The sequence below is a fragment of the Panulirus ornatus genome, chromosome 16 (genome assembly GCF_036320965.1).
Source record: "Panulirus ornatus isolate Po-2019 chromosome 16, ASM3632096v1, whole genome shotgun sequence".
NCBI classification, from domain to species: domain Eukaryota; kingdom Metazoa; phylum Arthropoda; class Malacostraca; order Decapoda; family Palinuridae; genus Panulirus; species Panulirus ornatus.
The window spans coordinates 10,182,394-10,202,532 of NC_092239.1; the positions used below are offsets into that span (position 1 = coordinate 10,182,394).

At 41.3% G+C, this 20,139-nt stretch overlaps 2 protein-coding genes across 2 annotated transcripts in view; one reads left to right on the forward strand and one right to left on the reverse strand.

Moving 5' to 3' along the window:
- Positions 1–20,139, reverse strand: part of LOC139753974 (ionotropic receptor 21a-like) — a 289,988-nt gene that overhangs the window by 137,029 nt on the left and 132,820 nt on the right. The window lies entirely within an intron of this gene.
- Positions 6,463–18,724, forward strand: LOC139753898 (ionotropic receptor 21a-like). The gene is made up of 13 exons (XM_071670854.1): positions 6,463–6,553; positions 7,498–7,597; positions 8,054–8,172; positions 9,177–9,299; positions 9,885–10,105; positions 10,262–10,273; positions 11,382–11,513; positions 11,946–12,132; positions 13,718–13,954; positions 14,547–14,854; positions 15,844–15,981; positions 16,987–17,173; positions 17,854–18,724. Exons 2-13 carry the CDS (start codon positions 7,528–7,530, stop codon positions 18,106–18,108), a joined length of 1,989 nt encoding a protein of 662 aa, XP_071526955.1. The 5' UTR covers positions 6,463–6,553; positions 7,498–7,527; the 3' UTR covers positions 18,109–18,724.

The window sequence follows — 20,139 nt, forward strand, 5'->3', positions numbered from 1 at the left end:
TTACTTTACTCTCGTCTCCACTGCCCACATGCATGCTTACTCCTCACATATAACACCAAATCCTGTCGCTACTACTCACCCTCATGATCTTTTCCAATACCACGGTTGAATAAAACGTAACTTCAACTGTACTGCTGCTGCTGTATTCCACTCACACCTCACACCAGACTCTTGCTTCTGCGCATCATCATAAACTTTTAGATGACGGATCTGACTACAGAAACAATGATCGTCCACTTACAAACATTTCTAAATGTACAAAATGAAGTTGAACTTCGACACAATGTTATCTATATTAACAATGAATAAGGAAACAGTCATACATCATCCTCACATATAAAACCACAACAAAATCTTCATGTTCAAGTTAAACTTCACGTTCATACTTGGTCACTCACAGGCACAATAAAATCTTACCGTTGGCTTCACCTTCACAGATCATCACCTTCCTAATGTCCCTTCCATGTGTTCCTCATGTGCTGATGCCCCATTGCCTTCACATTCCACTCTCATAATTTCCACCTTCATAGTTTAGAGATGTTTTGCATTTATGAGTCACTGAAATGACAGTGTAAAAGACATACATGAGTAGAAAGTAAAGTATCTGTTCAGCTATAATGAAAAAACGTGTTTCTAATTCTCCTTGTGGCTTCTGAAGACACATCTACTAGTGTCCTGGACGGTTCTTTCAAGGTCAAAAGTTAATGTAGCAATCAGAGAGATATCCTGTCTTTTATACCAGACACGCGACCTTTTTGAAATCCCTCTGAAGTAAAGTTATATGCAAAGTTCGTGTTACATCTTCACTAAACTCCAGCAGAATAAGAAAGACAATACCAGGGATACAGAAAGATGAATAGCCTAAAAACATGAACTCCTTTGTTTCTTTGCATTACCCATTCACTTATAATAGGGAAAGCATCTACAGAATTCAACAGTTGCATCGGCTTTTTCTCCGTCAACTACTGCTCTGATGTACCTGCATACAACTATCAGCGAATCTTCCAACCCATATGTTCCCGCTGTCTCACTACAACCCTGTGAAAGCGATGATTGTACTAGCAGAAACTTGCTTCGACGTGGGCCGATGTCGCGCAACACCTGGACTGACTGATGGTATGGCTCCGCATTGAGAGACAAAAATACTGTTCACCAAGGTTCCTCTCCAGGGTTGTGGAGTGACTTATAAACTTATATGAATACAAGTATCCTTTAACTTGACTGTACAGAGGTGCCGTTCATGTATGCGTGTTTATATCAACCTTAATCTGGTGTTATCAAGAAAAAGTTAAAGAAATTAACTGCTTGTGTCTATGTTCACTTTCTGCAATTCATATTCACATGTTACAGATTCTCGTAATGTGACCTGCTGTATCAGTGGTTATTATACGTATCTATTAAACTGTTCTATGTACCTACCACATTTGTGTTGTATATAACCTAAATACTGAAGCATATAAGGAATCTTCTTTTGAGTAGGATGATAACAACAATGTTTTACTTGTAATCTGAAATACTCATGATGAATATAGATTGAACATCTAACTTTCTCCTGTCCATTATCATTCCTTGGGTTATGATTTTAAGTAGTTGATATAGCTTGGGGATCGGTATGTATAAAGGACACTTTTGACTGGTAAGTTGCAAGAACTTTAAATCATACTGATCAACAGTCCTGATAATGACCGAGGAAATCCCATCATATGCATTGTCTATGTTTCATTACATGTACTGAAACACATGAAACAGACGGCCTAACAAGCGTTGGTCACGGGTTCAAAACTTCGAAGCCTAGTGGCAGATCGTTTCGACGTTTCATGCGTTTCAGTACATATCAAGACTTCTCTGTAATTTGGATCGAAGGTGTGTGAAGTGATTCTTAAAGCAAACTGCAGACAGAATCTGTAAAACGAAGTTTGCATTTCATTTGCCCCAAACTTAAGACACAACAAAGTTTGAACACGATAAAGAGTCCTTAAAGAAACTGATATCATAGATAGCCAGGGAACATCTAAAAACAGAAGAATAACGCATTTAAGCATTTTGTGACTGGGACCAAATACTAGAGTCTCTACATGACTTTCGAGGTTGATTGATTAATATGAAATGAGGATATTCATTAATAGTTCAACTGCCGAGAGCTTGGAAATTCTGCTAATGTCCTCACAGCATTTAAAATCTTCAATCAAATAAAAAGGAAAATCTAGTTTGAATTCTGTATCTCTTGCTTTGTTATTATGTCCAAACTCGTTGATTATTACAGTACACGCGTTGACCAAAGGGAGTAAGACAGAGTGAAGGCTATTCAAACCGTTAAGACATGGGCTCAGAACACATCAATTTCATTACATACTAAGATGCACTGGCTTTCGAGGGGCAGAATTCTTTCCAGACTTTCTAAGTTTAGACACGAAGTGGTAACACTTTTGCATGATCGTCAGGACCTCAAACTTAGAAGCGTATCTGACGAAGATTCCTGTCTGTCTTCTGGTACAATTATCTGACATTCTAAAAATGAAATCGGGTAATTTTAGATCTAAAAGATTGTGGTGTCCATCTGATTGAAGCAAACAAGATAATGCCATTTGAACAACATATTCCATTTCTAGATCTCCTTTTTTTCAGACAGGAAACCTTTTATACAATGCAAAAGTTTATGAAGAAACATGGGCCACATGCATAGTGAGAGTGTATGTGGCCTTGAATCATCTTTAACACCTGAGGAAGGTGTTAAAGATTTTTTTTTCGGTTGGTGGATGTAGCTTACGTTGACGGCCATAATGAAACTGAAAGTTGATAGGCCTAAGCCCAACCAACCTGAAGAAGTACACGTCCAAGTAAAATGCAATGATCATGAGTCATCTGAGAACTATGTCTGTCAGTCTGGGTTCATAATTCCTAAAAATCCAAGGAGAGGAAAAATAGAACCATTGGGCTCTTACTTCATTCACCTCTGAATGTCACCAGCCTTGAAATACGTAATAGATGGAATCCAGCAAAATGATACATTGAAATTAAGGCTGAAAGAAGAAGGTGAATTTTTTTTGCATATTTACTGTAAGATCCAGCACTGCCTACAGAGATGTCGAGGGTGAGAACTACCATCTATCGTCGATATTTTCGACAGCAAACTCGTGAACGAGGTTCTGCAGCTGTAACAGCAATCAAAAACATAACAAACGAACACAAACGATCCTGAGAAGCCGTTTTTATCTTGTTTTGTTTAACTGATATATGACCAAACGATAAGAAACTGGCGTCGTGCAAACAGGGACATTATTTCCAAAGAATTCTTTTGTATTCTTGAAATAATGTAGGTTTGCTTTTTAAAGGCAGAAGATATTATTTTCTAGGTTCAATTAGGAGACTGGCACTACCTCACAGAAACTATATTTTGTTCTGAATAAAGAACAATTCTAATAGTGTGATTTCATGCCCGACATCAAAATCATTTTCTTAATACGTTGTCAAATTCCCATTCAAATCAGGTTCCGCCATTTTATGTCTATCCTATGATCAATTAAGGTTTTTGTTCGTGAGTACTTTTTATGCTACGACTGACGGACTAGAATTAATCAAAGAAGCACATATCATATATCCAGTTAATATTTTGTATATGTCATTAACTTTTTTGTACTCCAAGAAGGAAATAAAATCTATTTTTTTCCAAACAATTAACCACCTTATTTTTTTAGTGAGTATATGTATAGCCCCTATGTATAGTACTATGGATCAAAATACATTTTACCGGTATCAAATTGTTGTTCATTTCCTTCACATTCTTACAAATGCCGTCTGTTTTTTTTTCATATAAGAGTATCTATCTTTATACGAAAACAAATGTAGAGGTACCGAGTAGATGATGACAGCCCAAAGGGTACATAGAAACATCTGTATGAACAGCACTGTGTTAGGTGACGGGATGGAAGATGTGGAGTGTTTGGGACGACAGGGTAAACGCAACGACAGAGACACGACGAATCTTTTAGTGAAAAGGAAAGCGGTTGTGAAATGTTGCATAAGAAGTAAAATGGCCATGAAGCTGGACTGGATGGGGCTCTATTCAACATTCTCATGAAAGAGGGTGCACCCGCTGCCCACTTGTAGGTTAATAAGGACTTATATTGTACGGATGGCTCGAAATATGATGCGTGAGGACTAGCAGAACGCAAGTATAGTGCCTCTCTCTCTAAAGTCAAGTAGAAAAAAAAGGACTTTGTTTTTCATCCTTGTGCACGGATACTCGCGTTAGCGAGGTAGTGCCAGGCAAAGTCGTAGATGGGACATTCGTTTGTTCACATCCACCCTTTAGGTGTCATGTTTGATGCATCGACACTAGAGCCCCATTCACAATCCACGGTCAAGCACCACAGAGACGATATGTTCGACAAAAACTCTATAGAGAAATAGAGGGATCTGTATGTGGCACTTACGGATCTAGAGAGAGCGTTTGGTAACACTGACGGAGATGCCGATGGTATGACAAAAATATGGTGTGGATGTAAAGCTATTACATACGGTGATGAATCGACAAGCAGTCGGCAACGGCTTTCCTAATCTAATTTTCAACTCAAACTGCACCAGAAATAAGCACGCTTGGAACCACATTCACCAGGCATGTACGAGTCACTCTTTCTCGTCTGTATTCCGGACGCCATCCTTCTCCACCACATCAGGAACGCAGACGTAGCATATCGCAGAACACCTCATGCTCAAGATGGAGGAATTCTTCTACCGAAAATACAAAATAGTCACTCCTCATCTGTCCAGCACTCTCCACACGCAGAGATACATACAACAGCAATACAACACTTCTTGACCTGCGAGAAACACAACAGCGATACAACACTTTTTGACCTGCGAGACTCCCACAGAAAGAGATCCTAGGGTAAGAGAGTAGTTAGCTATACAACATGTAATACGGCTCAGTGCGTGAATTATGAGGGGGTAAATCAGTAATGACTGGTACAGTACCGACTGGTAGGTGGTGATCATTAAGCTAAAACCTCGATATGTTTAGCAAATATAGCGAACAACAGCTGAATGCTGGTAGCACGATCAATGGCGTCAGTGGTGTGCTTTGTCCTTCTGGCTTATGGGACGTGGTAGGAACTTGTGGCTTTAAGTCACGAATGTTTCCTGAGTGTAGAATTTTGGATCTTTGACTAGCGTAAAGATTTACTAGTACAATAACAATAGAAATATCTTCCACCGAAGAGCACTAACAGTAACATATATATTTTATATATATATATATATATATATATATATATATATATATATATATATATATATATAGAGAGAGAGAGAGAGAGAGAGAGAGAGAGAGAGAGAGAGAGAGTCCATGGCGAAATGAAACACGATAAGTTCCCAAGTGCACTTTCGTTTCATAATCACATCATCGGGGGAGATACAAGAAAGAAATATAACAGTGAGTTGATAAAAAACGAAGAGACGTAGTTAGGACGCCATTTGGTAAACACACAATCTAGCACGTCTTCCTTGAAAGCGTCCTCGAGTTGAACTACAGAGCAACTTTTCCAGGAGATCCTGCTGCTCCAAAACTGCCCAGCTTCCAGTACCGGGAGAACGATGGACTCCCTTTAGAGTGAGAAGTTCTTTGATGAGACTGTACTCCTGTGATCCTAGTCATAACAGCCTCGCCATGGGTGACGACTCTTCACTCGCTGTGTAACCTACAGGAGGCGGAGTCCGGTAACACCTGCGTTACTGGACAGATAGTTAAGTACACTTGAAGTTAAAAACGTCACCTTCGGTAAGGTTACATCATAGTTGATGGACGAGGAAGAGTACAGTTTCGTCGATGAACTCCTCGCTCCAAAGTATGTCCATCATTCCCTGCTCCTGCTGGGGGCGCAGCTTCGAAGCTACAGGAGCTCCCAAAGAACAGCTTATGCTGCAATGATTACAAGAATTTTCAATTATATAATCCGAGGACTTCTTTCCCGAGGATCCTATAACTGCACTCCATACAGAAGCAGAGAAATGAAGGATTCTCTTGGACCAAAATCACCCTCACCGAGACTCGCCAATGGTGTAACATTTTGCGAGCAGAGTCCGGTAACGCGTGCACACACACACACACACACACACACACAGGTTACTGGGGCAACACCAAGATCCTTTTAGTGAGGGAGTTCTAGGATAATTATTATTATCATGATTATTATTATTATCATTATGAACAAATATAGATTCCTGATATTCTAATTTGCAAAGCAAACGTTGAAGATGGATGCTTCCCGCGCAGGCTCTTGTCACTCAACCAACCACAACGCGGGTTTCGGGACCTCCAAATCGCCCACCATCCAATCAACTCGATTTTCTCTCTCCACGGCCACTCACGTAAGATGCCGGCCAATCAGGTTTCAGCTCTCTTGCTTGGTTGCATGTTGGTGCCTTTTTGGCGGCCATAAATACAAACACTTCAGCGACGAGCGTCACTTCTCTCCGGCTAGTGCGTTGAGGTCAGAAGTGTTCAGTATCTTCGTCCCTTCACTGATCTTCTCCATCGGCCCTACACCAGAAGAAGGTACGGTTCAAGTCTCATCTATATTCTGTGGTCAGTTCGAGAGTCTATGTACTGTGTTTTACAGCTGATATTACAACGGCAACCAAGCTCCCGTAGCCAACACATGATTATTTTCCAATTTCTCTGCTGGCCTTTCGTAAGGACGTCATTTCATCTACTTTATATCCTGAAACCAGGCCTGGTTTATGTAATCTTCTTGTAATAACGTGTGATTACAACTTGGATTCAAATCTATAAGCTTGAGGAAGATTGGTTGACCATCAGTATGAAAAAAAAATCATGAAAGGTCTTGTTTCCTATACGTGAATGCAAAAATATATAGCTCAATTTCTCATTAATGAGATAAATCAGGCAATGATTTTCCTTTTACGTAAAAAGTTCGAAAAAAACATTTATATCATAAGAACATAAGGAATATTCTTGATATCTTTGTCATTTGTTGCATCCCTGAGAGAGAGAGAGAGAGAGAGAGAGAGAGAGAGAGAGAGAGAGAGAGAGAGAGAGAGAGAGTATCTACGACGAAATATTTGCCGGTATTGGTAAGGAACAGAGTAAACAATCCATATGTATATATAGAGCACAATGGCACCAGTATCCAGTAGACAACATTGACAAGGAACTTGTATGTGTGTGTCTGTGTGTCTGCTTGTATCTCTGTGATCTTTATATGCGTGTTCTTTCCCATTCATCGTGAATACACTTGCATTCTCCTGTTCCTCTTCTGACTTTTGGATAACTTCTTACTTCCCTGTGGCACTCCATTTCATACAGGCGTGTGTGTGTATATGTGTGTATGTGTGAGTATGCTGTGTATTAGCTGTTTGTGTTTATTCACCCTTTTCTTCTTACGTCTTTGTATTTTGTGCTGAAATTCGTTTGGTTGTGGCTATGTGTGAGCAAGTGTTAGCACTACGGCTCCTTAAGACAACACATTCTTGAAACAGATTTGCGGCAGTGAGTACGAAAGCTAAACAATGAGAGCCAGTGTAGTGATGGTAATGCTCCTGCTGGCAGAATCTGCAGCCAAATCACCCTTAAACTCAGGTAAGTACTTTTACCTTTCTGTGTCAGAAAGTTGCTTCCACTCACGAAGTTGTCCAATCACTTCCATGGCTTAGAGTCTCCCTTATTCCACTAAGTGCCCGCTCACTGGTACTACACTCATGTAAGCAGCTTATGTCTATGGCAAAAAACTTCAACACTCGCGGATAAAACTATTCACCACAGTATCTAAGGTCATCTTACAGTAATACATATGACTTCCTTTCATATCTCGAGTAAATCATATAATGCAAACCCATATATATATATATATATATATATATATATATATATATATATATATATATATATATATATATATCGGTGGTCAATTACACCCAGTGTGAGGACGAAAATTGGACCGAAACAGTTTTCGAACACGTATCTTTATACATTTGTACATGTCTACGTATGCGAATGAATGTATACTCCTACATCCAGCATAATTTGAATACGCAGGTAAAGAAAAGGACGCTGGTGGCCTTGTGGTGGGTGCTGTGCTGGAGGCCATGTCAGAACCGTCTTGCTCCCTCATTCTCTTCACAGATAGCAGGATTTCATCATCCACCGTCCTCAAGGTAATGTACGCTCCAGCATTGCGTCCAGGTTGCTGTATGTCCTTTCTTATCGTCCACATGATGTATGGTATTATTTGGTTTCCAGGTACCATACGTTCTGGTATTTTCCTTTCGCGTCTAGATGCTCTGCAGTCCTATGTTGTGTACTGTGGTCCTGTGTGTTGTCCTGGGGTCCTGTGTCGTGTCCTGGTGCTGCTGGCATTCTTTTTGGATCGTCAAGTTTATCACATGCTTCTGTTTAGTATCTAGGTTCTGAAAGCTGTAGTGAAACATACAGGTGTTGTATATCATTATGTAGCAAGCAGATGGTGCATGCACTCGTGCTTTAAGATTTTTCATTACGTCGGCGAGCTAGCTGTAGGTATGTGCTTATGTAGTTACTTGCGTAGCTGCGTACCCTTATGTGTATCATCCAGGTGTTACATGTATCGTTTTAGCAAAATTCTCGTCCGCTGGTTCACAGTGGAAGTAAGGGACACTTGATAAATAGGAGATCGCACGCCCAAGACTTTGTTAAGGAAACTTTGAAAATATGTTCATTCTGTAACTTCATGATACATCGGATCCGTGTGTGTGTTAACTAATTATCAAGTGTTACTCCAGGAAGCGTCGAGAAAAAGCAATGCGCCCATTTCAAAACCGTGTAACTTGTACTGATGTCCTAGAAACAGGACGCTTTGCAACAAATATTACGACTTTGCGACTAAGACTTACTATTTCTCCATTCATCAAGAAATACTTTCCGGGTTAAAGTCATCTTGTTTCACAAATTACACTAAAATATATGTATGAAGAAATTGCATAATTATTTATCTTATATTTTTTTTATTTTGCTTTGTCGCTGTCTCCCGCGTTAGCGAGGTAGCGCAAGGAAACAGACGAAAGAATGGATGAAAATTGTTAACGGGATTTTATAATAGAAAGATGGTTCGATAGCAATCAGTCCCTTTTTTCTCAGCTGAAACTGTTTGTTTCTCCAAATATTTTTCTAACTCTTGTCCTAGGCTGTGAGCAGCGAGGGGTCATCACCTCGGGGTGTGACGGTGATGGAGGTGACGGCAGCGGACGGTCAGGACGCTAACGTGACGCTGGCGATGCTCTCCCACCTGGTCGACCTGGCTAGACGGGTAGGTTACACTTACACTCATGTTAAGGAGGGTACGTTACTCTCATGCTAAACATGAGGTGCGTAGGTCACTTTCATATTACTGCTGACTCGATTGTGTCACTCTTGCGTATCTGCTGATGTGGATAGACCCGCCTCATATTAATTATGAGGTTGGTGCACCACTCACATTTACTAATGAGGCGGATTGGTCACTCATATCACTGATTAAGTAGGACCACTCATATCACTACTCAGACCAGTTGGTCACTCAAATTGCTGTTGAAGGTGATCATTTACTCTCAATACATCTGAGATGAGTCAGCCACGCTCTCATCAATGTCACTTTCGCGTTTACGATGAGTGCTGGTCACTCGCATATTCCTGCTGAGGAAGGGTAAGTCATTCTCCTTTTAGTATTGAGACAGGTAAGCTGCTCTCATTTTGTAGCATATTTAGGACCACGCTTACGTTAATGCTTTGGACGGTAGCTAAGGTTTTCTGCTTCTAAGAGGGACAGGTTACTCTCATATTTACAGGGGAGCTGGTGGCAGTGTTTCTGAGGCGGATATGCCACTCGAAGGCTAGTTAAGATGTTTATGTTCAGGTGCGACTGGGGTCGTGGTGCGTGAGGGTGGTGGTAGTGAGCCACGACCCAGCCTTCCTCTCCTCCTTCGCCGAGTCCTCTCTCAAGGGCCGCCTCCTGGTGTGGGCCACCAGGCTGCTGGTAGTCACCAGTCTCACCCTCCCACAGCTCTACGCCCTCCTGCCCGCCCACTGGACCTTCTCCATGATGAACACCATCTTCCTCAACTTGGAGGATACATCATCATCTACCCCAAGGTAATATGAACAGTGGGTGTCATCCCAACCTTAAAATGAACGTTACCCAACACAGTGTAATATACACAATGGAGGTAAGCTAGCCCAACTGAGCAGACGACGCTACCCATCCTTAGGTTAGGTTCACACTGGAGGTGCAACACCCAACCTACGGTAATCGGTACTGTGAACGTCAGTGTGTTTGATAAGGGGCAGACACTACGCAACCTTAAATTACAGAGTAATCCAAACAGCAACAGACCACTGGGTTCCTTCGAGGCTATTTGGAACGGTGGAAAATATCAGACGTTCACAGATCAGTGTGGTGAAAGTAGCATGGTATACTAATCTGTGAGTTTCTGATATCTTCCTCGAAGGGCGCTCACACTCTAAGAGAACGCGGTCTTACCCAGTTTCTGGCAGGGAATATTCAAACCAATACGATTAGTCTGAAAATATACACCCGTACCTTCCTAGATGCAGGTTTAATAACTTGATTTTTTTTCCCTAAAGACTTGCACGAATTGCATATCTAAAGTACTAACTTCTCACTAGCAATTAATCGAATATATTGGAATGGCTACCACCATTTGAAAACAGGATAACATTTCACAGAAATCGAGAGAATGAATGATAAGGGCCAAGAGGCATAGTCTTTTGGAGTGAAAATATATATATTCTAGCACAAAAAATGGGATTTCAAGATTAAATATTGAATCTTTGTAAAGGTGGTTTGTAATTTCACCGCCTGTAGGATATCAGGCAAAGCTATGGTAGGGTGATTCAAAGAACCAACAGTAGAGTGACGTAGTTGAAAATTTTTTTAAGGGTGTCTCATAACAGAAAGAAAATACTGAAGCTAATTATTCATTTGGTTGGTTAGAAACAGGACACAAATTATGAATGGGATTACCAAAATAGGTGATTCTAGCTAATTTATCCAGCTAAGAACGAGTAATCTTTGGTCACAATATACCCCATACGTTCTAATTTTAACAACCTTTTATTTACATAGTATAACAATAGCTTCTGGCCTCTGAACAGCAGACGTGAAGCTTTCAGTGAGCTACGTCTTGTATGAATGATTTTGTCGATGAAACTCAAAGTTTACTGATGATATCCTTACTTTTTTCATTTGACTTTAAAATATCTGACTGGTATAATGCAGTTTGGCGTCGGTAATGTCTCGCCCCGTTATTCATCCCACGGATGACTGTAACCTCTTGTGTGCAGCAATACTCTCAGCAGAGTGAGTAAAAAGAAAACTTAATTTTTCCTGAAGGTACAGACTACACAACTACCTGCCATACAGCCCAGACGGAGGAGGCCAGGTGGTGAGAGCTGCGTTCTGGTCAACAGCCAAAGGCATCACACACCTCAACGGCCGCTCGCTTTTCCCCCAGAAATTCTCGGAGTACGTAGTCTCGAAATGCTTTACTAATGACAATACATCATTTAAGATCAGTCAAACAACTATCAATATTCATTGAATGGTACTAAAGCAGCAGTGAATTAACGTCTCCTAAGTGGCCATACATTGCGGTGGCTCTGAATCTTATTTCATATTGAGCAGATCTCAATGATTCACCTGTGGGTTACAGGTTTAATGTAGTAATCCATCCTGATGATTAGCGAGAAACGGTGATGATAAACAGACTGTTCAGTAATCGTACAATGATTCAAACCTAAATTGAGAGCTGTACGTCAAATGCATAACATTGTTAACCCATATGTCCTTCATGATACCTGATGATTCACACTCAATTCATAATTCAATTAGAAATTTTTCCTCAATTTCTTTTCTCTTGTATTTTCTTTTTGCCAATGTCTGCACGATCCTCCTCAGTTTCTACGGCGCCAAAGTAAACATTACCTCCCGCTCATGGCCACCTTACTGGGATGAGGCGGACACCCGTGCCCCTGACGGCACCGTCGTTAAACAGTACTCAGGCAGCGACTACCTCACCCTCAAGACCGTATCTGAAGCTCTCAACTTCACCATCAATGTCGTCCCTACTTCTTCCTGGGCTGAGGTAACTAATCTCGATTTCACAACCTCAGTATTGCTCAGCAGCGTGTGTGGCACGATCAGTCCCTCTCAGCGGTGGTAACGAAACATTCAGTGCAATGTTACCATCAAGAAATGCAGGAGGGGTTTGACGAGATGAGTATACCGTACAAATGCGCCTCTAGATACCAAGGTCTTAGTGTAAGTTTATCCCCGTGGCGACGAGATGAGGCGCCTCCATCACCTTAAACTTCTTTCATATTCAATTCCCAATGGTAAAAAGCTAAACTGCCAAAGAGCTAATAAGGATGAAGAGTAATCTAGTTTCTAGAACTGTTTAATCAAAAACTGAAATGTAGACTTTGAAACAAGGATCAATTATTCTAAACTTCCCCTCGAGAGGTTCAGGAATTTTGCATACAGTCTATTCGAAAAAGCTACGATTCCCATTACCTTTGGTATACATCAAGGGTCTCTGACCTATTCTATATTGAAGGACTGTTGCAAAACATGATGACAACGGAGAGAAAACTGTACGACATTCCAGCCCATGTTAACATGAGTGGAATCACTGAATTCACAAATGTATTGTTCTAAAGAACATTATTTCCATGATGCAATAAAGTATTCAGAAGCTTAAGATTTTTTTCCTTCTTCATCATTTTCATCCCGGATACCACTGCAGTATAAATGAGTAACGGATTACTTCACAGCTCAGTCAGAACAGCGTAAGAATCATCTTTAAAAATCACTGTGATCATGGCAGGTGGATCCGTCATAAACGCTTCCATGATTCCTTTCAGTCCATCATACCTTTCTGAGGAAGACAACTATTCTATGCCGCTTTGACAGCATCTTCCATTCTGCCTTTGATATGCGTCTTTAGCAGCCAATGATCCAACCCCACAAACGGAGAACCTCAGTGTCTCAGATATATTGAGATAAGAGACTTAATAATGAACGGGATGGTCAAACATGCACCATTTCTATTGAGATACGAAGCTGCTGTTTTAAGTTCTTCTCTGACAAGGGAAAATGTAGACGAATACATCACGCTGAATCTTTAAACTTGCAAGAATTAGGCAAAGAAAAGAATGTGTTGAAAATTTCTTATAAAGCCGGTGACGAAAACTTCTTTTTTCTTATGAGTATTTGTAACAATTGCCTTAGGATCTACATTCAGTCGGCACTGCGTGAGTCATGGATTAAGTGGCATTCACTTTCGAGTTCCGAGATGAAAATCAGCAAAGTACATTGATGTTGAGGATTAATAAAAAAAAAAAAAGTATCCAACAAAGCAAGTTAGTTCTTGGTCTCCATTAATTTTATGGCCATAAAAGCCAGAGTAATTTCATTAATTTCTCTGCGTATAACCATCATAACATACACTGTTTACATTCACATACACATAATTAAAGCTTCCACGACGGTTATGACGGGACTGAACTAACATCTCAATATTCAGAACATAATCGACTCTTGTTACCTTTAAGACGATACTTGAGACAATGTTACACTCAGCAGAGTTTGGAGCACTCTCGGAGAATACTAACCAGGACTTGGACCTATGTTGGTAATGATGGAGCTTACGTAAAGCATGTTCTCCATAGGTGGTGGAGAAAGTGGAGGAGCGTGTCGCGTTCATGGCCTCGGTGTACCACGGAGCTTTGCCAGATCGCTGGAAGAGATACGACTTCTCCTACATCTACGAAATGAACCACATGTCATTCTGCATGGCTAAGCCAGGCTTGAGAACCCAGTGGCAGAGCCTCTTCTATCCACTAAATAACAAAGTGTGGGCCACCTTACTGGCGGCACTCCTCCTTATGCCAACTCTCTTCATAATGGTAAGATGTTACAGAAATTTTGCGAGGGGAATCTAAACACATGTATGCACAGATGTACAATGCTGGCCCCTCTCGATTAACACGATGCCCATTAACTTACTCTCTTGCAGAGTCATTTCTTTAAAAGATCAATCTCGCCTCACACTCCATATCATCTCCGACAACAGATCTCCAACAAACCCTCTTTCCTTTGTCTTGCGTTCGGGGTCCATGACTCGCATCCAGACAGCACTATACCTTCAAATCATACCCATCACTGCTGTTTGGGACGCTAATCTTTCATTCTACACTTGCATTAACGTACCCATGGTCTTAGCTATCTCTTCTTAACAGAGTTATATATCTATATCGCTCCACTTAGAAACATTCATTTTTGTCCCAACTTGACTTTATACAAGAGCACAGAATACCCCACCTCCAGTGTTTGAGATACAGACATAGGTACACACACACATATATATATATATATATATATATATATATATATATATATATATATATATATATATATAGATAGATAGATAGATAGATAGATAGATAGATAGATAGATGAACAGATAGCAATGACTAAAAATCTAAATCAATCGGTCAGCTTGCCTTCATCTGGTACAAGTGGATAAACCCCAGACGAAGGCAGTGGGAGGAAGGTACTAAAGAGGAAGATGGGACGAGGCTGGTGATGGGAACGGTGGCCCAAGAGGTGATGGGAGTACTGGTCGGCCAGAGCCTGCCACTTCGGCTCCCTGCTACTGTCTCTAGCCGCCTGCTACTGACGCTGTGGATGATGTTTGCTCTCGTCATTGGAGCATCCTACCGTGGCAACCTCATTGCCGCCCTCACACTGCCCAGGTACCCACCTCGACCAGAGGCAGTGGAGCAACTGGTTGCCACAGTCGACAGGTAAAAATGCATATTTTTCCTACGAACATCTTCTTGTATCCAAATATAACCGTCAATGTAAACGAACCAGAAATAGGTGCAAAGTCATAGTTTCGGTACTTGATAGGAAGCTGAATAAAACATATAAGACGAGAGTGATTCCTCTTAGCCCTAGCTAATCCTAACGCAATCGCAGTTGTACCAGAAATAAATTCTGGCCAAAACATTCCCCCCACGTGAAAGCCTGCCTTCCATGTCCTTACCTAACTGGTTTTATCACGACCCAAACCTGGATAGTCTGATCTCTTGCGATGAACATCAGATAGAGAATGTGTTCTTATATCACGTGTAGGATTTAGATTTTGCAGTTTGTCCCAGCGTACTTTCCGAACCCAACAAAAAGAAAGAAAAAATATGCTCTCGTCCAAGAATCGTCAACTACAGCAAACTGAATCAGCAACGTCAGATACGGGGTTTGGCCCAGCCCCTCCAACTTCCTTCTCACCATTTCTTTTCTTGATTACTTGAAAGTGATTCCATCATGATTTTATTTACACTCCCGTTCGAGTATTACAGAGGTACACTGCATATAACAAGGGTAACCCTACTAAAACTATCGAAGGCTTTAACGACCACCATACAGTATGTTACATATTTACCGTAATAAATCCTTCGCAAATCAGCTTCAGATGAGGAAGAAAGAAGTTTTGTTTCCGTGACTTACTTTACATTTCTACACTGTGGAGCACCCTAACGATAACACACACACACACACACACACACACACACACACACACACACACACAAGAACACACATACACACACAAGAACACATACACATATATGAAAACACACATACTTGTACATCAGTCTGAATAACAACGAACGAATGAGGGCATGAGCCAACCGAACAGCAAGGGCTACCTATGATACCATGTAGTGATCTAAATCCTTGTGGAAACATGTTTACAAATCCTTTCAGGATGTGCATCTTTCTTCTTCTTCTCTAGGGTGACGATGTCGTCCTTCGGCGGAGCCTGGATCAAGTACTTCGTAGCTTCAGACTCTGAGGTCTACAGGAAGTTGGCAGTGCTTCTGGAGAGCGGTTACGCCCTCAGGGACGGGCTGCAAATGGCCCTGGAGCAAAAGTGAGTTACGATTTACTCTAGTTTGGTTTGGCTGATATAAAACGTACAGGCATATAAACACAAAACTCATAAGTACACAACGCAAACTCTTAGGATCGTCTGTAATTGAATGGAACAAAATCCTCAAAAGTACATCTTGCCTGAGGATTATTACCAGCTCATAAAGCAAGCATGATGTATGTTCATCAGTTCATACTAATACTATGCTCCCCTACGTTCACGAATGGCTGTTGCTACAGTGTTATTGGGAGTCGGGTGGTGAACGATGAGTATAATAACTTCTAGCTGGCTTGTCCAAACAGAGTGGTCGTTGGAAGAGTGCTTCTAAAGTAGTCAAGTAAAACAGTACCTAAAATTTTGCCGTGGGAATCGAATCTTAAGACGTTCTATCAGTGGACTGAGAGAAACATAAAATAAAAAGATACGTTTTCACGATATACAGATATATCTATTCAGGTCAAACCACAAGAAAACGGGAAATACAAAGTGTCAACCACTTTCGTATAATTACATCATCAAGACTGAGCACTTGTAGAGAGAACTAGTATATAAATACACCAGCCGCCACTGGGTAGGGTCGGGAAATGAACTAAGAAACAGGTGAAGGAATTAGGGCACAGGTCTCCCTCGACAACCTCACCTCTCTCAAGTTACAAACTCAGGTTAACTTTTGTTATGGGAAACATACAATTTTTGCACTTACAAAATTATCAGGTTTATGTAAGTCTCCATTTTGATCGGTACTAATATCTCTACTATGTTTCATAAAAGACGACTCAACAATCATTCTATCTGTTGCCGAGTTACTGTTCGTAATATAAGAAACGCGAATGTAGTAAAAAGGCAAGATGATGTCGGTTGCACAGACAATACAGTCTTTTGTGACATTCACTCGTGACTATGGTGTCCTTTGTGTGCAGATCTGCAGCAGAATAAGACCAGTAATCTATCTTAGAAATACAAAGAAGTTCTACTATTCTCATCTTTCGTATTCACATGTCGCAGCACAGCACAAATGAACGGTCGACGATACATGGCCAACATGATCGCCGAGCACTTTACGCGAGCGGACGGCAGCACCCAGCTGTACCTGGGCCGTGAGCCGGTCATACCTCAACCTTCAGGTTGGCCCATCCCTCACGACGCGCCCTACAAACCCCAGCTGGACCGCTGTCTCATGGCCATTATCGAGGTGGGTAATAACAACGAACTATCTAATATTGGATGTATCACAGCATCGTAGCCTTGGAACTGCTGAAGCTCCTTTAATACAGGTCCTTGAGCAAAAGGTGGACCACTTATATGTATCACGTAAGTAGAATTCGAAACATAAGTTGAAGAATGACTATTCTTTTTCAACTATTGTGGCAAGGCCTTCGCCAACCTCCGTGCAATAAGGTGAAAGGCTGTAACGAGAGAAGAGATGAGAACTAGAAACGTTTCAGATGATATTAAAGAAACAATTCGATGTCACATACACTGGAATTATACTTTATATTGAAGTAGTTTGAATGGAGACGTTGGCTTCACTTGAGAATACTAATGTTTGTAGAGCGAAAAAGTGAAAAGCACTTTTATAAGTGTAGAAGTTCATGTTTTATTTGAATGCTCTGTTTCATGGGCTGAGGATGTGTGAGCGTTCTTTACGCAAGCTGTGTACCCAATCCACCCCAATGAATAGGTTATGGAGGACTGATAATAGACGTGTAGGAAAATTTATTTCTTTGATCATTTCTTATATTTTCCTTATTGGCAATTGTGGAAAAGCGACCTACTTTGTCTTAAACATGAGAGTCTTCAATTGTTCTCAACTGCAATACCGATACGTAAACAGGAAATCGGATGAAATGATTATATCTGTTATCCCTCTAGGGTGGCCTGTACGAAAAGTGGAGCGAGGATATACTGACTCAAACCCGTCAGAGGAGCCAACGGAGGCAGCGGGAGTACGTGGCTCAACAACAGCGGGAACAGCAGCAGGGGATGGTGGAGGGGACAGAGTCTGACAGCAGGATCACGGCCCTCACCCTCATCCACATGCAGGGACCACTCATGCTACTCCTCCTGGGGCTTGCCGTCGCTGGAATCACTTTCACTGGAGAGACGGTCGTAAAACGTCTCCATTAATACATGGGACATGGGACAAACTTCGCCGCGTTGAGAAAGGCAGAAGATTTCGTGAAAGAGATTCTATCACGACCTAGTTTCCGCAGGAGCAAGAAACGTCCAACACCCTCAGCGATATCGGTGGTACCACAATCATCTGCCAATTCATTCTCATCACGGACCAGCGGTGTTCATTAGGGAATTGGCGAGGGCTAATCGGAGCAAGGCACAGGACAAGCTAGGGCCCTTACAACTATTATCAACTACATCACAGATTGGCCCCACTCTCTACCTCCACACGAATTCTTCGGGACCTAAGGCAATCACCCATTCTGTTGACCCCCTACCGATCACACCACCATGCAAGAATTTCATGGGAACGTGGTCCCCAGATCAAGATATTACCTACGTTACCCTTCTCATCCACAAAACTACTTTTGTTCCTTCCATTTTGTCTTGTATCACTTTTTTAATGCAATTTGAATTGGGTAGTCGTTATGTACTCGACACATCTCATGTATTTCAAGAACAGAATGAAAATATAGGACTTTTATTCATTTGTGAATATATTACTCATCAATGACTCATTAATTTTACCGATCATCTGCGTATGAATGACAAAGACTTGTAAGCAATAAACTTACATATATATATTCGAACCTCCTTCGTATCATTTCTCATTCGGTATCTTATCGGTAAAAGGAATTTAGTTAAAGCCTTCCTGAAGCACTTTATATCGTCTGATGACCTGGTTTTACTTGTTCACTTTACCATAGATACGACGTCATACAAAGCTGATTCATTCACCGCTTAGTAACTCGGAGTTTCACTTGAAATCCTATGAATTTCATATGCCCTCCTCCAACGCTGGCAGCTGTACACATCAAAGGGCTACAATGTCCTGACATGCGTTAGTTACACATCAAGTTATGGTATTTAGATATACCGCAGTGACTCAGTGTTGGAATCCGAATCATCATATATATGACAAAAGACTAATAATCGTTGAATGTGATCCTTCATTTCAAAACTCGTGGTTTCTAGCGTCAAAGACAAATTTGCAATAGCGCTGTAATCTGTCGCCATGTCAGGTAATAATTGCGTGATTTCGATATAGTTATACTGTCGAGGCGGTGTCGATATCCTACAGAATAGCCTCCTTCCGGGAGCAGGACGTGTTGATGACCTCCTGACGCCATCCAATGAAGGATGTAGCAATTGTCAACCTTTGACGACGAATGGGTGTGAAAACCTTCTTATTGAGTCATCGAGGAAGAGGACCGGGTGAATTAAAAGTTTCTTTACACAATGAAGTGATCACGGATGAGCTGAGAAGTTTGTTTTGTGTGTGTGTGTATGTGCGTATATGTGTGTGTGTGTGTGTGTGTGTGTGTGTGTGTGTGTGTGTGTGTGTGCGTGTGATTACTATCTGTGAGCGACAGGGAGAAAGTTCTACACTCATGTTGCCCCGTGTGTGTGTGTGAGTTCCATTACTGCCAACCCTACGCACGTCAATCAGAACACGGTTACTGTACCACCAATCAATGCTCATTTTTTTTTTTTTGCCAGTTGCAGCTCAGCAGAAATAGATATTCATCACGACTCTGACCAATCAGCATTCAGCTATCCTTCCCCGCCTGTGGTTGCACGTTGGTGTTTTTCAATGGCTCGTACATATATATACAGACATCCTCCCCTGCAGGAGAGACACATCTACATAGTATACTGAAGGTAGAGGTGGCTACCATCTCTATCCCTAACTCCAAGTCCATATCGTAATAAGGTAACTGTACTCTTGTTCTCATCGAGTGATACATCACCTCAGTAGATTTTTAGCTTTTAACCTCCATTGTATTCATGCAAGGGAAGGCCAGATGGACACCAGGAGATTTAATATCTTGTGATGTTCAAGTAAAGGTGAGGAGTGTGGCTGAATCAGGGATGGGAATACGCGGAGAGGATGTGTGTCACATGGAAGAGGTGCATGATGGCATGACTTTCTAAAGACTTGCATGAGATATCTGTGTGTAAATTGCTGTTGTGAAAGGAGGA